This window comes from Lagenorhynchus albirostris, chromosome 19 (genome assembly GCF_949774975.1).
Source record: "Lagenorhynchus albirostris chromosome 19, mLagAlb1.1, whole genome shotgun sequence".
Lineage (NCBI taxonomy): Eukaryota > Metazoa > Chordata > Mammalia > Artiodactyla > Delphinidae > Lagenorhynchus > Lagenorhynchus albirostris.
Window position 1 is genome coordinate 17752330 of NC_083113.1, and position 14817 is coordinate 17767146.

Sequence of the window (14817 nt, forward strand, 5' to 3'; positions counted from 1 at the left end):
CATGTGGGATCTTCCCAGACCAGGGCTTGAACCCGTGTCCCCTGCATTGGCAGGTGGATTCTAACCACTGAACCGCCTGGGAAGTCCCTATCTTCACACTCCTGTCTCATTCTATAAACCTATGAATCTCAACCAAATCCCTAGTCTAAACTGCTCTATTTACCTATAGAACCACCTGTCATCTCGCTAATATCCGAGAAGAATCTCAAAATTAATTCTATCACCTTCCCCTCTTCCCCAACCCCCACGCACACATCTGTTTCCCACCCTACCTATCTCAGAGAACGGCACCTCTGTTCACCTGCTGCCCAGCAGGAAACCAGTTAGTATTATTCTTCGTTCCTGACTTTATACATACAAAGTCCTGTTGAGTCTAACTTTTCCTCCACACTCCACTGGGAATGCAGATGGGTTGTACTTCAGATTTCTCTGGCATTGCACACTCCAGAAGGCACTGTCCCATATTGGTTACAAGAGGAACATGAGGTCCTACAATAGTGCACTGCATACTTTCTATACCTTATACACTACCCTTTAATGGATTCCCACTGTCTTCGTATAACATCCTTATCGTGACCTATAAAGTCCTGCCAGATCTAACCTCAGCTTACCTTTCCAGTCCTCTTTCCACTCTCCCGTTTAATGGGAATTATTTCAGTTCTTCAACCTAAAACTTTCTTTCTATATGCTGCACACTCATCCCCACCCTTATTCTTTCAAGTCTTGAGTTGAGATGTCAAGACTTTAAAGAAGTCTTGACAGCCTCTGGACAGCCTCTTCCGAACCCTCATACTAGGTTTAATAATAATGTTTAATAATAAGTGGGGTTAAGTTTACTTATTATTAGAGGGTTCCAATGCATCTGAACTTGAAATTCCTTGTTCAATGTTTGACTTCCCTTCTAGATGCTGAGTTCCCTCCCTAAAAAGAGCTGGGACCCTATTTTCTGTCTTTCACCACTAAATCCTCTGTACTTAAAGTGGTCCCTGGCACACAGCAGATGCTTAAAGTTACCTGCTGAACAACGGATTGGAGAGGTACTTCAGATTATTCTGGCATTCAACTGCTGCTCAGGTTGGAATGGAAATAGGTATATGGATACTAGTTTGGAAAACACTGTCGATATCCGCACCAGAGTTAAGTGCATTTGATTTTAAGTATAATCAAAATAAAAACCATTTTCTAAGGTAAAGGCTGTAGTGAGGAAATAAATGCAGTAGGTTTAAGAAAGTCAACCTGTGACATGTATTATCACTGAGGAAAGATGAAATAGAAGCTGGAGGGAGCAGTAGGCCATTTGCTTAGGACAACAGGACGTGTGCATGTCAGAAAGCAGACAGGAGGAGCCAGGAGACTCAAGATGCAGGGGAGAGAGAAAATACTATTTGAAGAAAAAGGTACAAGACAGAAAAATAGCAGGTGGAAGCGCTAGCCTTTACTCAAAGGGATTTCTCTCAAACAGGAAAGAGCTAGTAAGAACCTACTGTATAGCACAGGGAATTCAGCACTCTGTAATGACCTATATGGGAAAAGAATCTTAAAAAAAGTGAATATACATATATGTATAACTGACTCACTTTGCTGCACACCTGAAACTAACACAACACTGTAAATCAACTATATTCCAATTAAAAAATTTTTTTTTTTTTTTTTTGCGGTACGCGGGTCTCTCACTGTTGTGGCCTCTCCCGCTGCGGAGCACAGGCTCCGGACGCGCAGGCTCAGTGGCCATGGCTCACGGGCCTAGCCGCTCCACAGCATGTGGGATCTTCCCGGACCGGGACACGAACCTGTGTCCCCTGCATCAGCAGGCAGACTCTCAACCACTGCGCCACCAGGGAAGCACCCCCCCGCCAAAAAAAATTTTTTTAATTAAAAAAAAAAAAAGAAGCAGGGAAAAGAGAAAAGACTTTTAAAAACACAGATCTGGGGGCCTAGCTGAGCCATAATTAGGTAGACCTAATTAAAGCAATCTTACAGGGCTTCCCTGGTGGCGCAGTGGTTACGAGTCTGCCTGCTGATGCAGGGGACACGGGTTCGTGCCCCGGTCTGGGAAGATCCCACATGCCGCAGAGCGGCTAGGCCCGTGAGCCATGGCCGCTGAGCCTGTGCGCCCGGAGCCTGTGCTCCGCAACGGGAGAGGCCACAACAGTGAGAGGCCCAGTTACCGCAAAAAAAAAAAAAAGCAATCTTACAGATTTCTCTAAAAATACTGAGCAAACAATATATAAAATGAAGAGGAATTCACCCAAGAACACAGGCTTAGGGATTCAAGAGCAATTTAGAACATGTCACCCAAACTCTCAATAGAAGATTTGAGCAGCAAAGGGATATAAGACGAGAAACAGCAGGAACCAAAAGTCAGTTATATAAAGAAAATCAAGAAGTTCAGTGAAATTGAGGGAAGGAAAGACAACCAAGAGTGAATAAGCAAGCCTCTGTATTTTACCTTCTATAAAGATGTTATACTGATTTAGTATTGATGTTAAAATCTCAAACTTGTTTATCCCACCTGCATCAATGAATTCACTAAGACAGCAGTAGGCATAAAAAGAAGTGTAATTCAATCATGTACTAGTTTAAAACAGAGTAACAAAAATCTATCTACAATTATAAAAAAAAGTAAACCTAACCTTGGTAAAAAGTTTAACTGGATCATATCCAGTTGATTTAGCCCATTCCTTGGTGGAAATACGTTTAATGTCACCATCTTCATTAGATGCTCTGGCTCTGGCTTCGGCTTCCATTGGTTCCCCTACAAAACAAACACCATTTTATTTTCAACTGTAGTTAGTATAGAACTAAGCTCTCATCTACCCTTAGGGGAAAAAAGAGTCACTCATGGAGGTCACCAGCATCTGACACATTCTGAGTTCAAGGAGACAGAATTATAACATGCTCATCACCATCTTTTTCTGCCTCAGCTTCTGAAGGCCATATGTAGAGCAGTTCCAAGTACAGACCTATAATCAGATCTGGGAACAACTCCTGGCTCTATTTACTAGATTTGTAAAATTTCCCTGAACACTGTTTCCTCACAAGTAAAATGGCAGTACCCATTTTTAAAAACACATCTTAAATACATATTATCTAGCACATAACAGCAATTATTTCCCCCCGCATTAAGCTATCAATATTAAATTAGCAAAATAAAGATAGTGCTCACCAATAAGAAAATATACCCCAACTGGTTTACTCACAGGAAGCTTCAGGGTCAGCTCTGTCAGGAGACACTTCTTGATCAGCATCCTCTTCCCCAAACAACTGGCTATAATTTAAGAATAGTAAATATTTATGTACAACAAAATACTCTGAACAAAGGTTAACTTTTCCTACTTTTCTCAAAAACAACAAATTTAGTTATCTCAAATCTTTAGTAGGGATGAAAAATAAACAACCGACAAATTATGTTCCATAAACTTAAAAGTATTAAAACATTCTGTTTAAAACAGCTTGCAGGGACTTCCCTGGTGGCACAGTGGTTAAGAATCTGCCTGCCAATGCAGGGGACACGGGTTTGAGCCTTGGTCTGGGAAGATCCCACATGCTGCAGAGCAACTAAGCTCATGCGCCCATACTGAGCCTGTGCTCTAGAGCCCACGAGCCACAAGTACTGAGCCCGTGTGCCACTACTGAAGCCCACACGCCTAGAGCCCATGCTCTGCCAGAAGAGAAGCTACCGCAATGAGTAGCCCACGCACCACAACAAAGAGTAGCCCCGCTCGCCACAACTAGAGAAAGCCTGCACGCAGCAACGAAGACCCAACGTAGCCAAAACTAACTAAATAAAAACAAAACAAAACAAAACTGCTTGCATTCTCATTTCAACCACAACACAGGCAAGGCTACATTTTAGTAGACCTAGGTTCACTTCTGCCAGCTAGGCTCTGCAAATTCCTATGTTAAAATCTTTGATCAAGAGACACGTGAGCAGCTTTTACATTCCAACATGGATAATATTCCACTGCCAGAATAATAATTGTGAAGTATACCTGCAGCTAGCTGTTAAACAAATACTGACCCACCTATTATGTGCGAGGCACTGGTCTAGGCGCAAGAAACTCAGCAGTGAATAAGATGGTTTTCTTTTATAAGAAATAACAGAAAAGCATTAAGCTGAAATTCTCTTTCGTTAAGCAAGTTATCCTAAGAATTGTTTAATAACTTTCCAACCACTCCTCAAGCACGTAGCTTAAAATAAAGCTATCTTAAAAAGCTATGTTTTTGTTTTTGTTTTTTTTTTGGCTGCAACACGCGGAACTTCCCCGACCAGGGATCGAACCTGTGCCCGCTACATGGGAAGTACGGAGTCTTAACCACTGGACCACCAGGGAAGTCTGATAATAAAGCTATCTTAAAGAAATCCTTTGCACAGTAAAAATCTCAAAGATCCTGATACACTTTACAAGAAAATGGCCATTTGTTTCCCACACTGGCTGTGCCCCAAAATACAGCCCCACAACGGCATATAAGAGTTCCTATCGACTTACTTCCTCTCCGCACCTAATGTTCTGCGCCAAACTAGCAAGTATAAAATAGTATGTTACTGTGGGTTTATTCATGATTTTGCAAGTCAATCATAAAGTTAAACACTATCTTCATTTGCTTATTGCCTATTTGGGTTTCCCTTTAAGTGAAAAAATGTCTGTTAGTATTATTTTGTCAGGTTGTCTTTTTCCTATTGATTACAGGAATATATTCCAGATCACAGTTTTAGTTGCTTATATGTTACAGCTATTTCATCCCATATAACAGCTTATTATTTATACATCATTTAATGTCTCTTGATGACAAAACACTAAATGAATTTGAATGTATCAATCCTTTATTTTATAATTAACACTTCTGTATCTTGAGAAATTGTTCCTTAACCCCAAAGATAAAGATTTTCTTCTATATTAGAAAAATTTAAAGTTTTGTCTTTCACATCTGAATAATTAATCCACTTGGACTTAATTTCTATATATTGTTAATTTACACATATCGTTTGAAGTAGAGAATACAATTTTTTTCCACATTGGTAGTGAACTGCCTTCCCTTCTATTTAGTCCCTTCTTTCATCTGGGATCTACTGTGCAACCTCAGTTACAGTCTATTTTTCTATCCCTGCACCAGCAACTCACTAAATTATTTTTACCTTATATTAAATCTTGAAATCTGTTAGAGCAAGTCCCCTCAACTTACTCTTTTCCAAGAGTGTTTTGTGGTTCTGCTTAGGCTTTATTCTTCCATATAAATTTCAGAATCAGCTGAACAAGTTCCAATAAAATCCCTGATGAGATTTTAATTAGAATTGCATTGAATCATATCAATATTTTATATATACAAATTAGTATAAACATATTTTTTGCTCTGTCAGCTAAGAGGGCCTAAAAGAAATGGCACCCCAGAACTATGCCTAAGCACTTGCATCTCGGTTGCTAGTATCATTCTTCAATTAAAGGAACCAGGGCTCCTTGAAGAAATGTCTAATTCTAGGGCTGAAGCAGGAAACATAAAAGATGAGCGTGGAGCATCTTGTAGTACCAGAAAGTAAGGAATTGCTCCAAAAAACCCCCACACATTGATGGCAGTATATCAAAGAGCACAAAGCCAACTGAAGAGCTCCCAGTGGCCAAAGCTGGAACAATTTGAGCAACAAAATAAAACAGTATAAGATTATAACCGAAACCATATTCAATATCAATGAGTCCACACTGATATCAATAAATGGGTGAGAAGAGACAGGACAATATAGAAAGGGGAGAGAGTAACTTTACAGTGGAGAAAACAAACACTACCTTAAAGTAATCAAGGCCTACATTAATAGTCATAAAACATGTTGACAACATGTACCCTTCATATGATATGATGAAAATGGCACTTTACCTCTGTGATCTTTCTCCCAAAAATCCATAACCACAGTATCATCAAGAGAAAAACATCAGACAAATTCCGACAGTGGGGCATCCTAAAAAATACCTGACCTGGGACTTCCCTGGTGGTGCAGTGGTTAAGAATCCGCCTGCCAATGCAGGGGGACACGGGTTCAATCCCTGGTCCGGGAAGATCCCACGTGCTGTGGAGCAACTAAGCCCGTGCGTCACAACTACTGAGCCTGCACCCCAGAGCCCACGCACCGCAACTACTGAGCCTGCGTGCCTAGAGCCCATGCTCCGCAACAAGAAGCCACCGCAATGAGAAGCCTGTGCACCACAATGAAGAGCAGCACCCACTCGCTGCAACTAGAGAAAGCCTGCACGCAGCAACGAAGACCCAATGCAGCCAAAAAAAAACCTGACCAGTACTCTTCAAAACTAACAAGGTCATCAAAAACAAGCAAAGTCTTAAGAAACTGTCACAGCCCCCTTAAGGTGGGCCTAAAGATATAACTAACTATAATGGGGTATCCTGGAACAGAAAAAAAGACATTGGGCAAAAACTAAGGAGATTTAAATAAACTATGGACTTTGGTTAATAAATAATGTATCAATATTGGCTCATTGTTATGTACGTCATACTAAGATGTTAGTAACAGGAAACTGGGTGTGGGAACTCTGTGCTATCTTCTCAATCGTTCTGTAAATCTGAAGCTGTTCTAAAAAGTCTATTAAAAAAGAAAAAAAATGTTTGCCAAGTAAATAAAGCTTGCAAGTGTATTTCTTGTGAAATTTTGTTGTTATACTATTATATGTGTACTTTTCTGAATGATTATACCTTAATCAAAAAATAAAGAAAACTAATGTTTGCTGTAGATTTCTAGAAAATATTTTTTATCAGGTTGATAAAGTTCTCTTCCTAGTTTACTAAGAATTTTTGTCATGAAAAGGTGTTTGCTAAATTTTACCAAATGCTTTTTCGACATCTATGAAGATTATATAGTTTCTCTTTAAATTCTTAATGAAGTAAATGCCATTTATAGATTTTTCTAGTGTTAAACCATGCTTGCATTCCTGGAATAAATACAGCTTGGTTATGGTATACTTTTGTTTTACACCATTCTACATTTGTATGCTAATGTTTTGTATAGGATTTTTTCATCTACATTTATGAATGAGAATGTCTCGCAATTTTCCTCTTATAACAGCCTTAACTGTTTTGTTTTTTAAATAATGTATGTAGGACATCCCTGGTGGCACAGTGGTTAAGAACCCACCTGCCAATGCAGGGGTCACGGGTTCGAGCCCTGGTCTGGGAAGATCCCACATGCCGCAGATCCAGGAAGCCTGTGCACCACAACTACTGAGCCTGCGCTCTAGAGCCCACGAGTCACAACTACTGAGCCTGTGAGCCACAACTACTAAAGCCCGCGCACCTAGAGCCCATGCTCCACAACAAGAGAAGCCACTACAATAAGACCGCACACCACAACAAACAGCAGCCCCTGCTCGCCTCAACTAGAGAAAGCCTGCGTGCAGCAACGAAGACCCAATGCAGCCAAAAGTAAATAAATACATAAGTAAATAAATAAATAACAAAATGCCCTCTCTTAAAAAAGAAGAGGTTATTTATTCATGCATGCATGCATGCAGTGCCTGGTCTTAGTTGTGGCATGCGGACTCTTAGTTGCAGCATGCATGCAGGATCTAGTTCCCTGACCCAGGATCGAACCTGGGCCCCCTGCATTAGGAGCGCATAGTCTCACCCAGTGGACCACCAGAGAAGTCCCCAGCCTTAACTGGTTTTGCTATCAAAGATATGATAGCCCCTGGGGGCTTCCCTGGTGGCCCAGTGGTTGAGAGTCCGCCTGCCGATGCAGGGGACACGGGTTCGTGCGGTCCGGGAAGATCCCACATGACGCGGAGTGGCTAGGCCCACGAGCCATGGCCGCTGAGCCTGCGCATCCGGAGCCTGTGCTCCGCCAACGGGAGAGGCCACAACAGTGAGAGACCCGCGTACCGCAAAAAAAAAAAAAAAAAAAGATATGATAGCCCCAAAACATGAAGTACTCCATTTTTTAAAAAAGTTTCTCTGAAACTTTATATAAGATTAGAATGATATATCCCTTGCAAATTTAGTGGAAATCACCTATAAATTCACATAGGTTTGGTGCATCAGTCAGAGAAATTTAAACCACTGATTAAATTTCCCTAGGGAGCCTTTTATTTCTTTTTGAGTCAGTTTTCTAAGTTTTTAAAATGAATTTATCCAATCATTAAGTTTTTAAAATGTACTGACATAGGGACTTCCCTGCTGGTCTAGTGCTTAAGAATCCACCTTCCAATGCAGGGGATGCGGGTTCCACCCTTGGTCAGGGAACTAAGCCCACACGCAGCCTGAGTATGAGGGCCACAACTAGAGAGCCTGCATGCCACAGCAGAGGCTTCTGCATGCCGCAACAAAGACCCACCGCAGCTGGGGGTGGGGGGAATATGTAGCGGCATAATCTTTTATTATCATCCCTTTTTTCCCCCTTATTATTCTAATCTGTGTTGAGATTATATTCCCCACTTAGTTAACTATCCCCCTCTCCTTTTTATGATCAAACTTGCCAACTTATTTTTTGCTCTTACCTCAATTATACCGTTCCTTCTAATTTTTTTGACTTTATGTTGTTCTTTTTCTAACATAAGTTGGATGCTTTGCTCATTAATGTTCACCTCTCTTCATATGTGTAAGCCTGTATCTTTTCTTCCAACTACCACATTCAATGTATCTTACAAGTTCCACATGTAGTATTTTCAGTATTATTACGAAGCATTTTCATTTTTAACCAATGAGTTACTTCTAAGTATGTTTTAGTATTTCCAAATACATAGATTTGTATTTATTTAGTTACATGCCTGTCTCCAGTCAGACTAAGCTTCATCATCATAAGTACAATTTCTCCAAGGTATTTAAATAAGAATGACCCCACTGTCCATTATCAATACTAAAAATATGCCCAGAAATATATATACTCTTACTTGAACAAATATTTTGCCCAAACGATGCAATGAATAGGTTCTGAAGGTGTGTTACGAATTGTACAGCCAGGAAAAGTTCTCTGGGTTGGTTTGGGATGACATTCGTAACACTCAGTCACACCCTGCAAAGTCAGGACATGAGAAAAACATTTATCCCATCATAGTGGCTTCTCAATATTGTAATATAATCATAAACATTTCATTCATCTATATTCCAACTGTCAAGAAAATTTTAAAATATTAGTGACTCAAAAATCCTTACTTTACAGATAAGGAACTACAACATAAAAGTTAATTGAATCTACCATAGTCACAGCTAAGACTAAGCCAGGACTTCTCTGATTCCTGGCCCGGTGAGGAGAAAATACAAGTTTACCTTGATCACACTAAACAGACGGGGAAAGACAAATAACTTTCCAACCAATTATCTCTCAAAGTTGTGAAACTCAGTTATTTAAATATTATTTATAGATTTATCTTATAAGCTCCTGAAGATTAAGTGAATTTAAAGCACTAATTTCCAGATCTATCCAGATACATGGAAAAATCCTAAGTATTACCAAACCAAATACTCTTCATTTCGTTGCTAAAGGGTTATGTTTAAAGTTATACTGTAAGGAATCCTTCAAAGAAGTCCACGGCACCTGAGATAATTTTCTAAAACTTAGAATATTCTTTATCTTGGCAATTCTCAATCTCAGTCTTAACACACACAAGTGTCTCAGGATCATGGTAAAGACCCCAAACCTGCAAATAATATTTTAATATAAATTGCAGCAGATGAAGTGTTTTCTCCGTAATGCCATTTCTGGTGTCCTTCCAATATGCTTTCTTGGGGGCAGCGATATGGCAAGCAGTCACCCCTCATAAACTGATATTTATAAGTCTTTGTAGAATGATATAAATTGAGCTTTCGAAGAGTAATATTAAACAGTAAAAACAACTGAAGCACAGCCACAATTTTCAATATGGAAAAACTGCCAAAGAGCAGACAAAAATACCAAATTTCAAGTAGAGTTTAATTCCTTTTAGTTTCAAAACCTGCAAAATGAGTCTTCAAACGTATCTATGTTTAATTTCTTAAAAGAATTCAAAGAAAAAAGATTTGAGCAGCAAATGAATAACAATGCTGAGATTGTATAAAACTGGGTTTATGAACACACACGTATTTGTTCTTATTCTCTAGTTTTATCTAAATATTTGAAATGTCAGTACTCACAAATACTCCAAAAATTTTTTTCAAAGTACTCTTCAGATCTATAAATCCAGACTTTAGACAAGTAACTTTTCAGAAGGCTGGTTTACCATATATCAACTACAACATGACATGTAGTCTCACGGCTACTAAGAATTTAAAAAGGCAAGTTTATTATGCTTGCCAGCCTAAGGATTTTAATATATAAGCTACATGAAACAAAATAGCACAGAGCTAAAAGATCTTTGCACAGAGCTAAAAGATCCAAAGTTTACTTCTTCCCTCCTTAAGGTCCCAAATAAATATTTGGGAAGCAAAAACCAAACCAAACCAAACCAAACCAAACCAAAAAAAGTACTTTACCTTTTTGATAGTGGTTACTTGCCCAAGATAACCAGCAGTTCCACTCTCAATAAGAGGGACATCAGCTGCTAGACACATTCTATTAACATGGTTTCGGGCAGCTGGAAGAAAAATACTAGTTAACAGGAGTTTACCAAAAAAAAGAAAAAAAGAAAAAAGAAATTATGTAGTTACCTTTAATTAGGATGAAATTTACCCAAACCATTTTTTATTGTTTTTATTTCATGTACAACTTTCTTAGCTATGACCAGAGTAATACAACTGTTATAGACATTTAAGAGACATTCAACAAAATTTCAAAGGTAAGGAATTTTTATCACAAATTTACTGTAGGAGAAGCACCCCTATATATTACTTTTTAATACCGAAGTGCCACCTTCCTCCTCTATTGCTGTACCTACTTCTATTAAATATGGCTAAAACATTGTTTCAACGTTTTCCAACCCCTTAACTTGCTCTTATTCCAATAAAATTATCAGGTAATACATGGAAGTAAATGGAGAATGTGGAATATCAACTTTGGAACTATTTATCTTTTTTTTTTGCCTCACGGCATGCAGGGTATTAGTTCCCCGACCAAGGATCAAACCCACGCCACCTGCAGTAGAAACTCAAGAGTCTCAACCGCTGGACCACCAGGGAAGTCCCAACTTGGAACTATTAAGGCAGTTTAAGGTGAGGGGAAAAAAGATGAGTCTGGTTAAAAGAGTTACCCTCTTTCTAATGCTACTTTGTATGTTTTTTCTTTTGATATTTCTGGCCCCAAATTGTTACAAACTCATTTGACAGATGTACTTTTACATGTGGAAGTAGTTACAGAAAGAGTATTTTAAGTTATTTTCACCCCACATTCCAGACACAAAGATTTGTTAACAATAACTGGCTATATGATACTTGATTATATGAAATATCACCAACTTGTGTAAAGTTTAAATGGTCCAAAATGTGTACATGTAATAGGATCCAGTCTGATATATTGCAGCACCAGATATACCCAAAATAATTCAAGAGCCATGACTTCTATGCTAACTTTGACATCCTATTGCCTTACTCTCAAAACAGTGGTTTTCAGCCTTCATTGCCCTTTAGATCATCTGGGGAACTGTGAAAAAATATGATCTTTAGGTCCCATTTACAGAGTTTGACTCAATTGGTTTTGGGTGAAATTTGGGCACTGATATTTCTTAGATCTCCACATACACGAAGGAAGTCACACTGTGCTTAAGTGCTGGGATAATCTGAAACAAATATACATGCACGCAACCTACGCATCATCCTCTTTAATGATTTTAACTTCCCCTATATTCACACTAGTTCTAGTTAAAATTACAATCAATTGGCAAGCTTTAAACCTGATCTTACTTCCCTTTAGGTCTTTTAAGTTCTAACTCATAAGGAAATATTTTAATTAACACTAATTTTGTAAACAACCTTGTTATGGAGGAAGGGAAATACTTAGAATTAAAAGTATTAAAATAATCTCACCTCTGTTATCTAAAGCATTCATAACCAATATAAATTGTCGAAAAAATTCCACATTATAGTCAGGGCTACAAAGTAAAACAACAACAAAAAAAAAAGGTCACCAAAACAACCGGCCTTACACATGAGCTTCACAGTATAATACAGGGTCCTAAAAAGCACATTAAAGTAATAAAAGTACAAAAATAACTGATATTAGGGGTCTCTACAATATAGATAGGTTTGATTTTTCCCCAAACACCAGAAACAGATTTAAACCACACATCTGTTTTGGCCAGCTACCTCGGGCACAGAGCAGAATCTCAAACTGGCATGACTTCGAGAGTCCCACCAGGCCTTCTTGGGGCAGCAAGTGCCTGGGAACATACAAAGAATACATTCCCAGGATCTGCCTGGCCTGTAGCTTCACCTCACATGGTCAGGATCAGGCAGGGTTCAGGCCCCTAGGGTCCCTGCTTTTAGCAGCACTGGGAAAGCAACACAGGGTAAGGAGGTTGTAGGGCTATAGGCAAGCTTGTAGAGCAAACATCCAGAGAATGAAAAGGAAGCTGGAAACACAAATTCCCTGAGAAAGCATAAGACTTTCTCTAATCCAGGCCTCAAACAAGAACTCATTATTTTTAAAACCACTTACTTGTGGACAACAACTATAGATAAAGGACATTTTAGACGCAGGGTTCCTTTGCCCCAACGCCTCCAAAATTATATTTTTACTCTATCTTTACTGAGATCAGAGTATATTTATGTACCATCAAAACTACTGCCCCATCACAATTCCCAGTGTTATATTACAGAAGTCACAGTCCTAACAAACAAATTATTTTGAGAGGGAACCTTTTAAACTGAAAAAGGCCACAGCTGAAATCGATCAGAATGAGAGCAATATATTTAGAAAAGTCTGAATCATCATGTATATTGATTTCTTATAGTTTAGAATATCTCTTTATTTAAAACAAGAATATAAGGTCCTTTTAGGTTTCCAAGTAACTTATTTATTGAAAGTATTAGAGTAAATGACCTCTTATCTAAATCATTCAAATTATATATATATACATATATATATATACACACACATATATATATATGAACTGTTAAAAGAATGTCACTTATGTGGACACAACCTACTACATTTTAATTATTCTAGAAAAATTTTTAAATAAGCAGAATGACTCTGAGTTCATATATTTAGCTAATAAAAGTATTATACTTTAAAGGTTTAATTAAAAATTCACAGCAAACACAATTTTGCAACATAATAATTAGCGCATACTTCATGATGCTGTCATGGTAGGCTATGATATTAGCTTTCGGGTAAAACTGCAGTACACTTTCTTTGGCAACCTGGAAAAACAAACAACACTAAATTACTAATTTACTAAATTACTACAACATTTCTATCTGAATATGAAATCTATCTATGGCAGACAATAGTTATTTCACCTACTTATATACACTTGTACATGAATGGCAAGCTTCAGCAAAAATATCAAATGCAGTAACCAAGTGTCATTCATCCATTCAACAAATATTTACTAAGCATCTTCCATATATCAGAAACTGTATAAGGCACTTGGTGAGCAAAAGTGACATTAATCAAATAACCATCCAGATAAATTTAACTACAAACTATGATAAATGATACACAGAAAAGTAGAGGCTGTAATGAGTGGAAGATATGATTTAGTCTAAGAGATTCAGGAAAGCATGCCTAGAGAAAATCTGAAAAATGAAAAGGAGAAGAGTGTAAGTTTGCCCAAAAAGCTGGGAGAAAAAGCAAAGAGAAAGATGTTTTAAAACTCTGAATCAAGATGGAACATTCAAGGAACTAAAGAAAGATCTGGATGGCTAGAACCTCAGGGGAGGCTGTTTTCTTCTAAAGGGGACAATGACATAAGCTGTAGCTTCTCTTGCCCGCAAACACAGGAGCAGCCAAGCTCTAGGCAATGTAGGAACACAAGGCTCATTCTAAGTAAACAATCAGAAATTTAAGAAGGGGACACCATTTACAGGATTGGGTAGAGCACTTTTATTTCCTCTGTAGATAAGAAAGGATGGCACAGTCTTCTGTCCTTTTCTAGACATCTTCTTATTCTTCATAATCCCTCAGCTAAAAAGAGATGGCTTCCCCCATATTCTCCCTCCTACTAGAGAGTCCAAATTAACCTAATACCATAAATAGAAGATCCACCAAAGGGCAGAAATATAAGTGAATAAATAGAAATGATATGAGAAATACAAAGTTACCTGAGCCTTTGATCTTCCAACATGTTTCTTTTGAAACAAAAACTGCCTGTTGAGGTTGCTGACATCAATAGTATCCAGGTCAATCTACAAATGCATAAACCCCAGATAAATCACAAATTTCCTGGTATGTCTGAGCAATACGTATCCCTATCCTCAGCATCCATAACCCAGAAGTTTTGATATCTGCCACATTTGGGGAGAAAATGCTTTTTGACCAATATACTAAAGTTGTTAAATTGATAAAAATAATTGAATGCGTATTAAAACAAAACAAGATTTAATTTCAGATACAACTTGCTCAAAAATATTTTAGAAAGGATGCTTTTTTGTTCATTTGTTTAATCATATTGGCAAATATGTTAGGAAATTCCTTAGATGACAAAATGATGCTAAAAATGCATTATATTTCCATCATTTCTCTATCAATCTGATTACTCTTTCAAATCCAACATAATAGATCTAACTGTGCCCTGTTCTTTTTCTTAAATGATACTTGCCAAATAGATTTACTGAATTTTTGCTGCTTTCTTTAATTCAAAAGTCTTTACCCACACACAATTTCATTTACAATCATTACTTGAGGGCTGTGGAGGGAAGCTTCTACACAAGGTTAGAAGTCTCACGTTTTAAGTCTTATCTAATTGCTGC

General features: G+C 38.1%; 1 protein-coding gene across 4 annotated transcripts in view; it reads right to left on the minus strand.

The window, feature by feature from the left end:
* The window catches only part of UBA2 (ubiquitin like modifier activating enzyme 2), a 31920-nt gene that overhangs the window by 15588 nt on the left and 1515 nt on the right, over nucleotides 1-14817 (minus strand). For 3 of the 4 annotated variants that reach the window (XM_060130799.1, XM_060130801.1, XM_060130800.1), the window contains exons 2-8: nucleotides 14170-14253; nucleotides 13196-13266; nucleotides 11929-11993; nucleotides 10444-10544; nucleotides 8886-9007; nucleotides 3201-3268; nucleotides 2634-2755 (exon numbers count right to left, since the gene is read on the minus strand). In XM_060130799.1, the coding sequence (XP_059986782.1) occupies nucleotides 2634-2755; nucleotides 3201-3268; nucleotides 8886-9007; nucleotides 10444-10544; nucleotides 11929-11993; nucleotides 13196-13266; nucleotides 14170-14253 (633 nt within the window). The remainder of the gene's footprint in view (nucleotides 1-2633; nucleotides 2756-3200; nucleotides 3269-8885; nucleotides 9008-10443; nucleotides 10545-11928; nucleotides 11994-13195; nucleotides 13267-14169; nucleotides 14254-14817) is intronic. The other variant, XM_060130803.1, reaches the window with a different exon arrangement.